Below are 16424 nucleotides of genomic sequence, written 5' to 3' on the forward strand. Positions count from 1 at the left end.
TCCTTTCAGTTGTTTTTTTAATAATATTTTTATTATAGAACAAAATTATAGCAAAAAATTTATCCTATTTCTTTTATTCATGCGTGATTTGACATTTTTACAATTTAAATGAGAATCCCGTGATAAATCCAAGAGAGAATGTTCATGAAATATTAAAGTCTCTTAACAGATCAAACTGATATATTGAATTAATTTTATATTAAAGAAAAATACTTTATACAAAAAAAAAAAAAAACGAAAAAAATATCTTTACTTTTGTAATAAATAGAAATATTTATTAATATATCACGCTTAAATAATTGTTATTTTGTTTAGAAATTGCACAAATTTTATAAATTTTCTTTCGAATTTTAAAAGAATCACTGTGAACTATAGTAGAAGAGTGGGGATGTTTTGTTTTCTTTCTTTTCACGTCCCATAGCAGCCATTTGCGATCAAGACGAGGATACTATCGTTTCGTTTCACGTGTTTATTATTATTCTATATTCTAATAATGCGCAGTGATCAAGTGATTTTTATATTGTGAAGAATTTATAATTTAATTATCAAATCGTATATTTCATTTAAAACGGAAACATTCCTTATTTATTTCCGTTATAAATAAGTATTAATAAAAAATTTGAACTTGAATTTTAACTTTTTTCATAGGTACTTTACATGTAACATATCGATGTTTCATTTGTATTTCTTGTTAATGTATCAAGTGTATTATTTTTAGTTTTCATCTTTTTTTTTTTTTATTTTGGAAAAGATTTTGTATATATAAATAAAAAGTAGAAGAATTTTCAATCAACAAGTTGAAAGATTAGTGTGTTATCTTTGGGGTGAATTACGACTGATAATTTTAAAATGCGATTTATAAACTATATTAAAACATATTCCACAATATTTATAACTGATCTAACAACTTCGATCGCTCTTTTTTATTTGTGGAACAAGGGATACAAATATTTGGCATCAACGATTTCTTTATGTGGTTTCGGTAAGAATTTTATAATTTAAACAATTATATTTTACTACTAATGATGTATAATTTTCATAAAAGAATACTCTATTACTAATATTTTTATATCATAATAGAAATTAAAGATGAGATTTACATCAGATATATCTTTGAAATATGAATAATACTTGACTTTACTTTCTAATTTTATTATCCCTTATCTATTTACCGGTAAGATTGTATTTATCAATATGCGTCGTCAGCGGGAAAGTTAATTCAATACAACGTGCTGTTATTAAATCTCGTTTAATATATTTAACTGATAAACAATTTAAATATTGTAAACATTTAATAAAGAATATAATATTATCATCAAATTCTCAATTATCGATGCTATTATATGATATTTGGAAAAACAAAAAAAAAAAGAAAACATTTAAAATAATTTTTCAGGTGCTACTTACTTATATTGCTGTTTTAAATCTCGGGATAAGATATTCTCAAATCATGCTATTATTGTGACTGGTTGCGATTCAGGATTGGGATATAGTCTGGCTCTGCATTGTCGGAAGCTTGGGGCAGTTGTAATCGCTAGTGTATTGCAAATCGATGGACCCGGAGCTAAACAATTAGAAAACGAAAACGTGCTCGTTTATCCCTTGGATGTAACAAAAATTAAGAGTGTTGAAAATTTCGTGAACTCTGTTCGAACAATCTTGACGCAAAATAATTTAGGTAAATTTTATTTGCGTTAAAATATAATCATACGAACATACATACATATATATATATTTGCATAATAAAATACTCAAGTTATCGATTCTTAATATTTTTTTAGATAAATATTTTATGAAAAAAATAGAAAAATTTCACAATATTAATAATAATTTTGTTTGAAAGTTCTTCTTTTCATAAAAGTATCACCTAAAAAAATATATTTAGAATTAATAACATGTACATTATGTAGTCAATATATATATACTTAAAAATGAAAAATAAAAAAATAATTAAATAATTGAGAATAAATAAATTCGAAAAAGGAGAAAAAGATAAACGATCACATGAGAATACTGGTTTTTAGTCTTACGGTGTTTGATCAATAATGCGGCGATAATGATCTTCGGCGAATTCGAATGGCAAACGGACGAGCAACTTAGAAATCAAGTAGAAGTGAATTTACTGGGCACTATGAGAATCACTCAAGAACTGATGCCGATGATTCGCGCCCACTTCACCCGGATTATCGTAATCTCGAGCCACTGTAACATCCAACCGATTCCGGGAGTAGCAGCTTACAGTGGGACAAAAGCTGCCCTCAACGCTTGGGCCACTGCTATCAGGATGGAGTTGAAGAAGTATGGCATCAAGGTCGTTTGCTTGATCCCTGGTCCGTAATCGAAGGATGATTTTCATTGAAATTAAACTATGATGAAAAGATTGTTCAACAGGAATAGAACAATTTCGTGCAAAATAATATTTTTTTCCATCCTCTCGTTATCATGATTTTTATATTTATTATATAATAATAATAATTTACCCAGCAATTTCGTTCGTTGATAAAAGAATTATCTGTAAGATATATTTTTTTGATAAACTCTGTTCTGTTTCTTTGAAATATTTTTTAATACAATGTTAATACGAATAATTTTTACAAATATTATTGTTAGAAAGAATAAGGAAATAATCGCTTACCTCCGCATTAGGTTCGTTCGTAAATGAGAGCAATATATTAACACGGCAAGTTGAACATTTCGAGGTGATGAGAAGATCGATGTCCGAGGAGGCGAAAACGTTTTACGGTGATTATTTCGCCAGGTATTCGCAATATTTCACTTCTGTGGGACAAGATACGAGTTTGAGAAAGCTACAGGATTCGGGTGTCTACGAGACTTTCGAAGGTGCTCTCCTAGATAAATATCCATCGCCAGTTTACAAGTACGTTTACTATTCTATGATCAATTTTGAACAATTGAAGAATGAATGCGAATTTAACAATTTAACGATTTAATTACAAATAATTACAATTAATAAAATATGAAATATGTAATTTTGAATGAAAATGGTGTTAAACGAATGGAATATTATACATGAGCGTAGGTTTTTCGTTGACTGAATCGTATGATTATGAAATTACTAAGACTAAAATTTATACCACTTATCTTGTTGATTTTGATAAACATCTTCATGATGTAATGCCATTTTTCATTTCGTTCAACACCTGCATCGAAACACCTGAGCTTGGCTTGATAGAAAAAAATCAGTCGCGTGTAAAATCTTGAATTTTTTTTAATCAGCGCTACGTTCTTTTATCACTAACTATATTTTTTTTAAATGTCAATTTAGGAATGAATCATGGCGATATTTCATTTATCACACCTTGTTTATGATCTCGCCTATCTGTTTGCGAGATAGACTGGTCCAGAAATTTGTGCAAGGCCCTTTATGGACGAGAAAAGAATGTTAATGATAATTCAACAAGTTCGCAATGGATCGCAAAAAAATTAATCTAACTTAAAAATTCAATCGAGAATATTTATATTTGTATAAAGAAAAAAATTTTTTATAAGTCAAAAATAAATAAAAATAAAATTGTTAAATGAAATAAATAATTGTTTAATTCACTTAACTTGGAATTTTGAATTATTTTTCTTCTTTTCTTTCTTATTGTATATGTAACAGAAATATTTAGAAGAAATTTAGAAATTATTTCGTGTTTGTTCAAATTAAAAGGAATTTAATGTGGGACAGTTTTTCTTAATTAGAGATGAGCAAATTCCTGAATCCAATTAATACGTGTGATCGAAATACGCGTGATCTAAAAATCATATCGATAAAATAGTAATTACTCAAAACAAAAAGTCAATGTGGCATGATAGTTAAGTACACAAAGATTTAGTTTTCACAGCTGCCACCTGCAATGATAATCGTGATTATCAGAGAAGAAATAAAGGATAGATTTTACTTGATTGAATGAACACAAATGTTGCTTTATTACCTTATACAATTTTTATCGATAAAATATGTCGCAGACATAGTTCTTTGGAAGTCAGGTGTGTTTTTGAAGTGTTTTCAAAGGTTGTCAATGATAATCATTTTTGATATTTGATGATTCGATTAGATAGTAACCGCCAATAAATACCTACCCGCAATCCAATGATTTTCAGTTACTTTGTACACGAAAGAAGTAGCAATCCAAAATGGCAATCCTCACCTATGGTATGTATTAATTAGTTTCTGAACATTAATAAAATAATAAATTTTCATTAGTTTCTTTTAAATATTATTTAATTTTGAACGAAAGAAATCACTATTAATTTTAATATTTTATATATATTGTATGCATCTAGAAAATTTGATAATGTTCAAAGCTATAGAAATATTATTTCTTAAGAGATATTAATTTAACAAGAGTTTGAAATAATAGAGATATTTAAAGAGAATAGAATTTCTTTTGGAATTTCAGAAAATTCTAGAGAGAATTCTATTTCAAATATATTTCTATTCTATTACTTAATTATAATCCTTATAATCCTTAATGAAGTATATACACTTGTGATTGCAGTTTACGTATTTGCGGTGCTCTTCATCGCCAACTCGATGCAAGCTTATGTGCCTTGCGATGGTAAACCAGCCCCAACGAACGTGAAGATTTTGGGTTGCGATACTCTGCCTTGCAATTTGGTTAGAGGAACTAATGTTGAGGCTAACGTTGACTTTAAGGCTGGTAAGTAGAAATACAATTTATAAATATTAAAATAAGATCTAAAATTGTTGCAAAATAATGAAAGACAAATCCTTAATACGTGTTATGCAACAATCAAAACAAATTCTAATATCTTTTTTATTATATATGCAAAAATATAAAGTGGAATATGTGATATAATGTAACAGATACATCAAACAGTACAATTAACTAAACAAGATATGACACAGCATAAATTGTGTTATAAATATATTCATGATTAAATTGTATGTTATATTTTCTATTTAATAATCTGTTACAGTTGCAAACACGAAAACTCTGAGACCCGTAGTAGATGTTGACCTAGGAAACAGCCACATGCAATACCCACTCCCAGAACAAAATGCTTGCAAGAATCTGGTGAACGGACAGTGCCCATTGCAAAGTGGACAAGCAGCTACTTATTACCTTAAGATGCCAGTTCTGAAAGCCTATCCAAAAGTTGCTCTGACCATCCAATTATCTCTTGTTGACGAAAATAACAATTCTGAAGTATGTTTCAAGATCCCAGCTAAAGTTGTTGACTAAAATGTTTAAAATATGGTTATGATCGTTATGATTTTACGATATGGTTGTATTATTTATGAATTATTACAATAAAATATTAAATAAGTAAAATAATAATGAATATCATATATTTTTCATTCGCCTTTTGAACATATTGTATACTTATGAAATTAATATTCATTTTTTAAAATGAATATTAATAAAACAACGAAAAAGATAGTGATAAAGTAACATGATTATAAAATTAAAAAGTTTTTAACGAGGATCTTAAGTTACCTAATTGTACTTTTATGACAGACGAAATTTATTTTCCTATTTCCAAGATAAGTAGACATAATCGAGTTTAGATAATGATCGTCATAAAGAAAATTTTTTTGTGAAAAGTTCCGAGGATTCCAGAGAATATTCTGAAATAAATATTTTAATGGATTATTGAATTTTATAAGATAGGAGACAAATGATGTTGTGTCAAAATTACGCATTACAAACCTATGTTTATCGGAGAAAGGGACGAGATGAAAATCCAGGGGGTTCGGGCGTATGCCTGACCCACATCCCTGCACAACGATCGACCCGGTCGCTCTGAAAGATATCTAGTGTCATATTTAAACACACTCTTAGTATGAACAATTGTCAAGAATTCTCTACTCTTAAATTTTAAAGATATTCTAATTTGTGTTTAAACAGATATTTATTTCATAAATTTTTTTTAAACGTTAAAAATATAAAATATAAGTATTAAATATTTCAAATGATATATTTTTAAAATAATTGCTTAGATTAAAAGAGAAAATAAATAGATTAAAAAAAATAATTAAAAAAATAAAATTAAAACTATATTATTAAAATTAATAGATAAAAATTCCTGAAGTAATGTAACAAATTTTCAAAGAGAAATAATAGTTTGTGTGTATATTATTATTTGATTCCATTATTAAATAAATTATGGTTGAAATTGCATCGGCATGAGAAAGAATTTTCTACTATAATGAAGCCTTGTGTAGTTGCTCATTTTGATGGAAATTTATTGAATATTCATTGGATAATTTTGTTCGAAATTTTGCTCTGTAGATTATCAATTATTTTTTCTTTCATTTGTAATTTATAAATAATCCATTATTTAAAAGATAGAAATTTTACTAATTTTCAAGCTGTTAATGAAATATATATTCAAAATTAATTAATTATACGTTCAAGTATTTAAATAATTTTTCGTTTAAAAATAAAAAAGATAAGAACATTTCTTTAATTTTATATCTTTCTAAATGAATGATTTAAAAGATAACAACGAAATATCAATTTGATTCAATTAATTTAATCAAATTGATTGATTATTAACAGAAATTATTAACTGATTATTAACTGATAAGTCTATATTCATGTCCAAAGTCTTTTTTGTATAAAGAATATGTACTTCATGTCAATTGTTTGTGTTTGAGCAATTGATCCTTTTTTGTTCCTGTATATATTTCTACGTAGATGACATTCACATAAATAAATCAATATGTAAGATAAAATAGAAATAATATTACCGTTTGTGTGAATGCAGCAAATACATATCATGTAAAACATACCATGTATTCAAAAAGAAGAAGAAAAGAAAATTCCTATGTATGGTTGCTTCCGTTTTATAGCCATCACTGATTCCGTTCCGAATCGGCCGCTAAAAAGGGAACATAAGAGCGAAATGGATTTACCGACCCACGCAAGACATGGGATTCGCATTCTCTTCTTCGTACATATTTCTTTTGTCCTTCTGTCTTATTCTCTATTTCCATCTTTGTTCTCTCATATCTTCCACTTTATAGCACGTGTACGTATAATACCGATTCCACCAAAGGTTTGTCAATAATGATTCAGGAGTCTAGGCATGCCTCGCATATGAGAACCAGCCCGAAAATAAACAGGTCGCGCGCAATGTCACACACAGATGCCTTTAAAGTATGTCTCAATGTATATACATGTGTATGTAATCTTGCAAAGAGAGCGAATGAGACAACGCGATACGATGAAAGGTATTGACGAAGAAGAAAGAAAGAGATGGAATATACAAATGCAAGGAAATGCGAGCTTTGCATGCGCTTAACTTCTTGAGTGAAGCTCCTTTCTACACGAATGTTTTCTCTTAAAGCATCCGATGGTAATGTATCGGGTGAAAAATGACTGAATATTTGCATGTACGGATCACATATAGAAAATAAAGTGTATGTAGATTTCTATACTAAAAATATTTTCAGAGATATTTAATTTTTTTAAAATTAGTCGTAATAATTTCTCAGATTTCAAATTTAATGTTAGCAATGGAATATATTATATGAAACTCACCCACTCTATCCATTATCCATTTACAGTTTAATATTCAGCATTTATAATATCGATACAATCCTATCATATTGCGAATAATGTTCGTAACAAAGCTGCGTGAGTAGAAAATAAATGGGCAATCAAACTCGAAACGTAGGCGACACTTTAATTTTATGTTAAACTAATCGACTGTGACACTCACAAAGTAATTTGATTATTTTACGAATCTATCTTCACAAGATTACTTCTTAGTAATCTCGAAAACAATTTTCTACTGCAGCAATTTATCGAATAAATCGAGTATCATTTTTACCGATCGATATAATTGTTCGATATTTATGTATAGTATGGCGCGTTTCCGTGCGGTTTAAAATTCGTAAAAAGAATGTGACGTTTGACCGCACTTAACTAAGGAAGATCAGTGAGGGCAAAAGTGTGCAGGAAGGTTAATTCGCTTTAAATTAAAGTGAATTTCCCTTCACCCCGATGGAACCTCAATGAAGAAAGAAACAGAGTGGGACGTGACGATTTCTAGCTAACACCTAACCTCAATCTCATGAATTCTTTTATTAGTTCATGTACAACAAGGTATATATGAATATTATACGGAAATGACGAAATTATTAACTATTTTTCCAATAATTTGAGAATGAAAACAGACAATATACATAGTTCTATATATAATTTTAATGCGAGAATATCAATATAAATATAAATAAAGAAAGGTTATTCACAATGAAAAAGGATAACTGTACGAGTATTCCTTTTGCGAGAACGCAATAGATAGAGTGAAAGAGTGTATAATATGTCATGAGAAGGGGAAAGAATTACGTATTATAATTATAGAGTGAGTGAGTGAAAGGGACTTGTATCGGTCGTTTAAAGTGGAGGGGCATGATTGCGATGAGTCGGGGTGCCTTCGTATCGCTTGTAAACTCGTACTCCTCGTACTACATGTAGTACGAAAAGAAGCTTCGTGCCGTGACGTCAGCACAGTATTTCGGTACAGTTGCGTGAAACATCGTTACGAAATTGTGTTCGCATACAATTTATTCTAATCCAACGAAAGTGAACGTGTTCGAGTTCGGTTCAGGTGTGCTTGCGATTGAATATTAGTGTATATCGTACATAATCGTAGGATTCATTTGATCATTGCAAGTGTAGCGCGTGCAGCAGGTAGTCGGAACATCGACCGACAGCCATCATTGTTGTCAAGATGGCGTCGAAAGGAAAGCTAGCAACCGAGGTCAGTAACATTTTTTGATTTTTTTATCTATATATATATATTCAACATGATTTCGATGACAATGCAAGTATAGGGTAATTAAATAAAAAATATTCAAATCAAATTTATTATGTATGATTTTTCTGTATTATCGATTAATTCATTGAACTTGCGATCGTTACTAATTGTATTCGCGCGCTTCATTCGACGACAGGCCACGCGTCGTGTTCAGACGTCATACTGACCGGTAAACCACGCCCTTGAATAATCATTTTTCATTAATATTTTTCATTGATGCATTTTAGAATCAAAAGATAATGTTAATATAATCTTTTTTGCATAAATATTTAAAAGATATAAAATATGCATTTGTTAAATTCGTTAAAATGCATTAACCTATTTAGTCTCTTTTTAAACTTCTATTCATTTATAATATTCCTTTTTTATAAATGACACTTTTCAACAGTGAATTTATTATATAATCACATGAATTTGCGTGAAACACGTGCGTGTAATTGTATGTGCAAAGTATGATTTTTCGTTGACAGCAATAGAAATACGATCTATGAGATCAAATGAATTATGGATTGACTTGTATTTTTTCTTTCTATCATACTATTTCAAAAAATAATATGCATGTGATTTTAGTGTATATATACTTAGTAGATTTGTTTTTTCACTTCTGGAACATTATTAATACACATTAATGTACAGCGGTTAATGCATAAGCAATTGGCCGACTCATATGCATAAATGCAGAAGATATTTTATTATATTAGATTAGTTTTCTTGCTAAATACGACACTAAAGCTTATAAATCTTTATTATATCAATAACAATAAATATATATTTTCTATATATTTGAAATATATATTTATTTGTGCAGTTGTATCTCATTAAAAAACCATAGATATTACCTATTTGTAGAATATGATATTTGATACAGAATTCTATTGTAAATATTTAAAATATTATAATATATATCTATATAAATATAGCTAAACATTTTTGTGTGATTAGTTAATTTCTCTTTAGAAAGTTTATAAGTTTAGTCAAGGTAAGATATATGTCAAGGTTCAAATATAGTAATGATAGCCATCCCATAGGAAAAAAGGAAATAACAAGCACTAAAATCCCCTAGAAAATGTAATAGTAGACTACTTTTTAATTCCTTTCTATTAAAAGTATATAATCAATGACTAGAGATAAAAATATCTAAGTTATTTTGTGTTCTATGTTGTAATATTAGCATATCAATGCAGAAAACAGTTGATAGTAATTATATTTCATAATAATTATATATTGTCACAATTATATTATTTTGTATTATTAATTATCATTATTTGAAACAAAGTTAATGATAAATTTCAATTACAATTTCCTTTTGTAGTTATTTTTTTCTGTGGTTAATATTTTTGGATTTGAATAGCATTTGTTCGAGGCTGTTTTCTATTTTGGCAAATTGCCATTTGTTAAACGTGGAAAGCAACTTTATTTTTATAATACGATATGCGACCTTGATTTCAGGAATCTATATAAAAATCATCGTATATATATATGATATAATATAATGTAATAAAATATATATGTTTAGAAATAATATTTATATTTAGAGAAGGTTATGTAATATTTTGAAAAAAATAGTAACAATGTTGATTAACTATGAGAATTGTTCCGTTATATAGTCTTGATGAAAATCAATAATACAAAATGCGATTGAGATTATTTCATTTGTACAATAGCCATTGTAAATGTTTTTGTCGAAGGTCGTTGATCTCAATCACTGTATTATAGTCGACAAGATTATATATGACTATGTTTCTATCTTTTCATTTATTGCTTCCATTGTTATTTTAGATAGAGTTTTAATTTTTCATATTACATTATATAATTATCATTAAATCGATTGAAATAGAATTATCTTTTTACATGTTACAATTTTTAATAAAATTTATAATTTTATTATTGATAAAAAAGAAAATATTTATGACAAGTTGTATCGTATTATATAATATTAATATTTAATGATTAGTGATTAATTAAATATATTAATTTATATTTTTTATTTATTGTAAAAAAAAATTAGAAATAACGATCAGAAGTAAAAATCAAAGTACAGTCCTGACTGTAGTAAGACAAGTGTTTTATAAAATTGCCACGAGATGGCAGGAGTTGGACATTGAGAGAACAACGTGGTAACTTGTGACACATAAGCTAGTCTGGTTTTCTCTTCTCCTTTTTTTTCTTGTTCCTCGGATGCCCCTCTTTATCGTTCTCGTCTCACCTTCGACGCTAATTTGAACGATACGGTTCGCGCTTATTATCGCTAAATTAGCCATTATGTTGTTATTTTAACGAGTCGATGTGTGTCAGGGGGCCGTGCACACGCTTCCAGTGTGTCTACTGTATTTCCTCGTTCAATTTCTCTTCTGCTTATTCAACATCACTGTCATGACATGACATGACCCGCCTTTAAAAGATATTTGTAGTGATTTTTCACTTTTTTTTTTCTTGATTTTTGCATTATTAATCTTTTTTTATGTAAAGTATTCTCCATTTAATTATTTTATTAAGTTAGAAATTTAATAGATGTATCTATAGGTTATCTTAACCATAAATTTAGTTTCATCTATGATCAGATGTCGCTGACGTCACTACGCGAAGTTTGTAATATTTCGATTATCATTATCTTCAACTTCATACCAATAATATTATATAGTTATAAAAATTTATTTTTATTTTTTTAAAGAAATAAATAGATTTTAGGATATTAGGATATTAAAATTAGAAAATTATTTCACGATGTAATTTATTTTTGAATGAAACAAATTTTTATGGTTGATTTTCATAACCATCAATTCACAATATCATTACATGTATTATGAATTTATTAGATATATAGATTCTTTTTTTTCAATATAAATTAAAGTGATATTAATAATTAAAATAATTTTTAATTATTTTATTGAAATATTTTATATTCTGAATTTTATTTTTTAGCGGGATATAACCAATGCAATGTATTATATAATTTATATATAATTCATTCAAGAATGAAGATTCATTCAAGGAAATATCTTTTGAAATTTCACTTTTATTATGCAATTTCACATGCAATATCACTGAAAGAAACTTTTCTTCCCTAATTCAATATAAAATCAACCAATTTAATTCCATCTTAAAGCCCCATTCGCATCGTTATATATTAATATTTAATAATAATGAATTTCAACTGATGTATTTAAAAATCTTCATAAAATTCATGTCATAGATTTATTTACAACGAATATTTATCATAGTAATTACTTCACATCTACATTTCATTAATCATGTCAATGTAAATAATACTTAACCACAAATCATCTCATTTCAATATTATCATTTCTTTATTACGTAAAGAATCAATAATATAAATTAAAAGAATTATCAATCCGTAATATATTTTTAAATATATTATAAATAAATATAATAATAATATAATTTAAAATTAAAATTAAAGAAATAAAAATAGAATATTTTAACGCATTTAGTAATTTTATGACTAGTTTATTATGAGTCAAAATTAATATTTCTCATTTTTTATATATGAAATTTGTATTCATACTTATTATTTCACTTTTCAAGAAGTAAAAACATCTTGAAAATTGAAAAAAACTTCCTATGTTTCGTACAAATATCAAATTTCTAGTGATCAAAAAATTCCCTAGACAAATATCGCAGCATCGATATTCTTGATTCCATTTCAAAGATAATTCAAACGAATCGACATTTCATATAGGATGTTTCACAGTTTCCAATACATCTCCTACGGTTTTTAGATTTACATTACAAGCTCAATATATATTTTCATAAGGAAATACATTGACAAAACCATCAGTTTCCAAATCCAAATCCCAATGGATTATGGTTTGGTCGAATCTGAGGATTCTTGTGAGGATTTAAAGGATATCCGTATTCGAGGTCAGACCCGTGACAGTGAAGCGGGCAGATTCGTCTCGCGAGATCTGGCTCGATCCAGCTGTTTTAATGGTGAACTTCCGCGAGACGAACACCGAGAGGGTCAGCCCACGCGGGCAGGGAGCATAATTCCTGAGAAAGGAAACCGCCCTGTATACTATTGGCCCTTTTAAACTTCTTTACCGACTAATTCTCTGTCACATCCGCGCCGCGACGTTCCTGCCTCTTGATTATTTAAATGCCCGCAAATGGCCACACTATGTTTTTTCCTCTCGCGTCGAGACCCCTCGTATTTACTACAGTTCGTTGATTTGGCACTCGTTCCTCGTAAAATGATTAGAAGCTCGATGTCTTTATTTATTTTATTGTTGCTTATATTCCGTTTGTTTATTAGGAATTAATTAATTAATGAAATTATGAATAAAAAAAAATCTAGAAAAGTATAAATAAAATATTTTACATTATTAGTTTTCCAAACTATAAAAAATACGGAATAATAGATATTTTATATTATATTAATTATATCAAAAATTCATTTAAGTCTTACAAAATTTAGCCACTTTTGAACCGATATTCTCTCAACTATAAACAATCCTGGAAATCATAAAAATAAATTAAAAAAAAAAATTGTTTCAAGCACGTGCTCAACTCGCTCGAACGAGTGCGCGTATTTTAATTCGTTTAATATAAAATTTTACGATACCGCAAGTTCGTAGTATTAAAAGAGATAAATGGTTAAAACGGATCAACTTTCCTTTAACTTGGTACGAACGCGGCAAATGAGAATAATTCAAATAAGCTTACCCCCATTCAAATTTCCATTCGCTAATGCATCTTATTTCCACCAATAGCGTTATTATATCTGTCTGGTGCCGTGTATATATTGTTGCCTTACGCGCTGCATATTCCAGTCGATATAGCTTATACTATTCCAGTCCAGAGATAACAGCTTATCCACCGATAAAATTACGTAACGACGACGATGCGCGCGAACGTGTACACGTATATGCTCGCATATTAATAGGTTTAACTTTAATTAAGAACCCCTTGAAAATTGTTGCCAACCTCTTGTCCATCAAAGAACACGAGATTCTTTGGATTTACTTTGAAAAATTTTGCCAGACGTTTCGATATACTTTTAATTTTGAAACTGAAATTAATTTTGACGATCGTTAAATAAGATCCATTTTCCCGAATTCTTTGGATTTTAAGATTTCGAAAATGAAATATTCGTGTTTTATTTATATAATAGATTTCGAAAAAAATTACATGTGTATAAGATCAACGTGTTGAAAATCATAAAAAAAAAAGTTTTATTGAATTTTTTTTAGAAATTCGAGTTGTGTAACGTTGGAAGAAAATGATTTCATATTCCATATTAATACTTGGAATCGATTCAATTGAGCATGATCGAGTGAATGCACGTTGATATAGTCGGAAAAATACGATTACGTAAATACGAAACGTGGATTGATCACAATTAAAAAAAAAAAAAGATAAAAAAAACTGTATAATAATATTTAAATCCGATTTCAAATTTTATTTAAAAAAAATCTCAAATATTCATTTCCTTTTTTTATTTAAATTCTCTTGATTCTACACGACGTCGTGTATTATTAAATGATATTGCTATGATATTGCTAATATCACGATTTAGAACAGGAAGACACGAATTTTCACGCGAAATTGAATCGTACGATTCGAATATTCTCCATCGAGATATCCAACAGATGTTTCAGATTCGTCAGCTTTCATGGTTCACCTGTAACATATTACGCTTGGTTTGCCAATTTACGGCACAATATCTATTCCCTCTTTTACCCAACTGTCAATGGAATTATTTATAAAATGGAAATTTTAAGTTTTCGTTAAATTTACCGAAATATCTCGATGCTTGATTAGCTCTTCGCTAATTCTAGCCGTCGTTGACCTTTCGCATTGAAGCATACGGCTTTCGAGCTTTTTCATCGATCGAGAACTATCTTATTCACGATACAAATTGCTCGTGTATTTTAAAATAGAATGGAAGAAACATTTCTCCAACTTGTTTCGATAACATTTTTTTTTTCTCTCTCGATAAATTATCCTCCTTAAATAATAATCGCGTACTTCTTCTAATCTTATCTGAGTGTCAAGTGTTATTGTCATTAAGAGTATTATAGCAATCGTTAATATATATATATATATCAATCATCATTTGACATAATATTTTATTATTTTGTTGTACGCGTATCTAATTGAATATATATTATATATTATCTTTATTTTTCTCATTTCGTACAGCTATCTTTGAAAGAGAAATAATTAGATTAAAATCTTCAAAAGTTAATTTTTTTCCACGAATAATTAAAATTTAATTGATCAAAGAAATCGGTTCAAGTTCACAATATAAGTAAACGAGAATGTGATATTTCTACATATTCTATATAAACATTTTTTACATATTCAGAATGTTCATTACCTTGAATATTCATCGAGTATCACTTAGTGATCTAAGAAGTTATATTTACGTTTCCTGTTATAGAGAAAAAAATTTCAATGTTCTTCTTGCTTCTACGTATAATTGTAGAAGAATTAAATTATAAAATTCAACGAAACAATGGCAGATACCTTAAAAAAAAAGATTAAAGAGAATGTATTACGAAATTTCTGATATTCTTTCATTCCGGAAGATGTAATTTTAATATTCTTCACGTGCTCGGCCAAAACTCGTTACTTTCATAATCCCCTTCTAATAACACTTCATAAATTCCGTCTGCTTGAATCTTTTTTACACCGGTTCCTTTGAAATTATTACTTATTTCGACTAATTTCGTATTTACAAAATTATATACAACTTGTTCTCGAAGTTAATTGAACGCAATTGAATTAATAATGGAACGTTGATGAAGTTGCGTTACACGGATCGTGTAACATTCTTAATGGCACGGGATGTAAAGGGAGAAGTCATTGCGCTTGCAGCACGCGAAAGCAACAATAATTATTTATCTTATCTCCTCTTTTTGTTTCTTAATCCGATTCTCTCTCTCTCTCTCTCCTTATTTTTCTCCCTTTTCTCCCCGCATCTCCTTTTAACATTGAATTAACATGGCGAATTTATTAAATATAACGACGCGAAATTGAATTACATTTAATGAGAAAATAATGTCACGATATTTTTAATAATAATGATATATATTCACATGAGTGTGCAACAATAATTTAGTCTCTCAAATTTCGAAAATTTGTATTCAAAATTCTTTATCAATATTCGATTGTCAAAGGTATCCTTTTAAAATTACCACCTAATTATTTCAAATAATAATCATCTACGATTTGTATTTATTTATTTATCCATCGAAGAGGATTTGAAACAGATCCGTTTAATTTTATCAAATTGAGATTAAAAAAAAGAAATTTTTCAAATTGTCCCGCAAAGGATGAAAGTAAAATCGATCGACGCCGGATCAATCCCGGCGAGTACGTGATCCGTGCTCTAACGCCGGTTCCGTATTAATATAGGTCAGGCTCACCAGGTATTCTCGCGGCGAGCAAGAATTACCAACGCGTGTCAGATATGAAAATGTCAGACAGTGTTCACCCTTACGTACACGAATGACGACAGTCGATGACGAGGAGCACGAGATAAGCTTTCGAGGTCTTGACAAGTGTGGAGCGTGCCACTTGACGATAATGACGCGCGTGCGGTGGTCAAAAGTAACAGCAATCGTGCAACTCGTCGTCGTCGTCGTCGTCGTCGACGAAGA

General features: G+C 28.7%; 3 protein-coding genes and 2 long non-coding RNA genes across 17 annotated transcripts in view; 3 read left to right on the forward strand and 2 right to left on the reverse strand.

Moving 5' to 3' along the window:
- The first annotated feature begins 587 nt into the window (after positions 1-587).
- Positions 588-3514, forward strand: LOC724348 (short-chain dehydrogenase/reductase). Its single transcript, XM_016912293.2, has 5 exons — positions 588-982; positions 1397-1678; positions 2025-2330; positions 2647-2878; positions 3287-3514. Exons 1-5 carry the CDS (start codon positions 850-852, stop codon positions 3405-3407), a joined length of 1074 nt encoding a protein of 357 aa, XP_016767782.1. The 5' UTR covers positions 588-849; the 3' UTR covers positions 3408-3514.
- On the reverse strand, positions 727-2776 carry LOC107964473. The gene is made up of 4 exons (XR_001703031.2): positions 2636-2776; positions 2481-2512; positions 2031-2366; positions 727-1564 (listed from the first exon to the last, which is right to left on the reverse strand). It is a non-coding gene; the product is annotated as an uncharacterized LOC107964473 (long non-coding RNA).
- A 511-nt stretch (positions 3515-4025) lies between the features above and the next one.
- On the forward strand, positions 4026-5313 carry LOC724386 (NPC intracellular cholesterol transporter 2). Its single transcript, XM_001120220.5, has 3 exons — positions 4026-4159; positions 4506-4667; positions 4948-5313. Exons 1-3 carry the CDS (start codon positions 4141-4143, stop codon positions 5211-5213), a joined length of 447 nt encoding a protein of 148 aa, XP_001120220.1. The 5' UTR covers positions 4026-4140; the 3' UTR covers positions 5214-5313.
- Positions 4964-16424, reverse strand: part of LOC107964422 — a 45747-nt gene continuing 34286 nt past the window's right edge. For 2 of the 9 annotated variants that reach the window (XR_003304748.1, XR_001702892.2), the window contains 2 exons: positions 5682-5785; positions 4964-5599 (listed from right to left, as the gene is read on the reverse strand). This is a non-coding gene — a long non-coding RNA (uncharacterized LOC107964422). Of the gene's footprint in view, positions 5600-5681; positions 5786-6766; positions 6856-7517; positions 7918-16424 lie in introns of those variants that run through there. The other 7 variants (XR_003304749.1, XR_001702897.1, XR_001702894.2 and 4 more) reach the window with 7 other exon arrangements.
- LOC411083 (sodium/potassium-transporting ATPase subunit alpha) overlaps positions 8256-16424 on the forward strand; it is a 118549-nt gene continuing 110380 nt past the window's right edge. For 4 of the 5 annotated variants that reach the window (XM_016912169.2, XM_016912171.2, XM_006564159.3 and 1 more), the window contains exon 1: positions 8264-8742. In XM_016912169.2, coding sequence (XP_016767658.2) covers positions 8713-8742 — 30 coding nt within the window. In that variant the 5' untranslated portion in view covers positions 8264-8712. Of the gene's footprint in view, positions 8743-16424 lie in introns of all 5 variants that reach the window. The other variant, XM_026441031.1, reaches the window with a different exon arrangement.

Source organism: Apis mellifera, linkage group LG5 (genome assembly GCF_003254395.2).
Source record: "Apis mellifera strain DH4 linkage group LG5, Amel_HAv3.1, whole genome shotgun sequence".
Classification (NCBI taxonomy): Eukaryota; Metazoa; Arthropoda; class Insecta; order Hymenoptera; family Apidae; genus Apis; species Apis mellifera.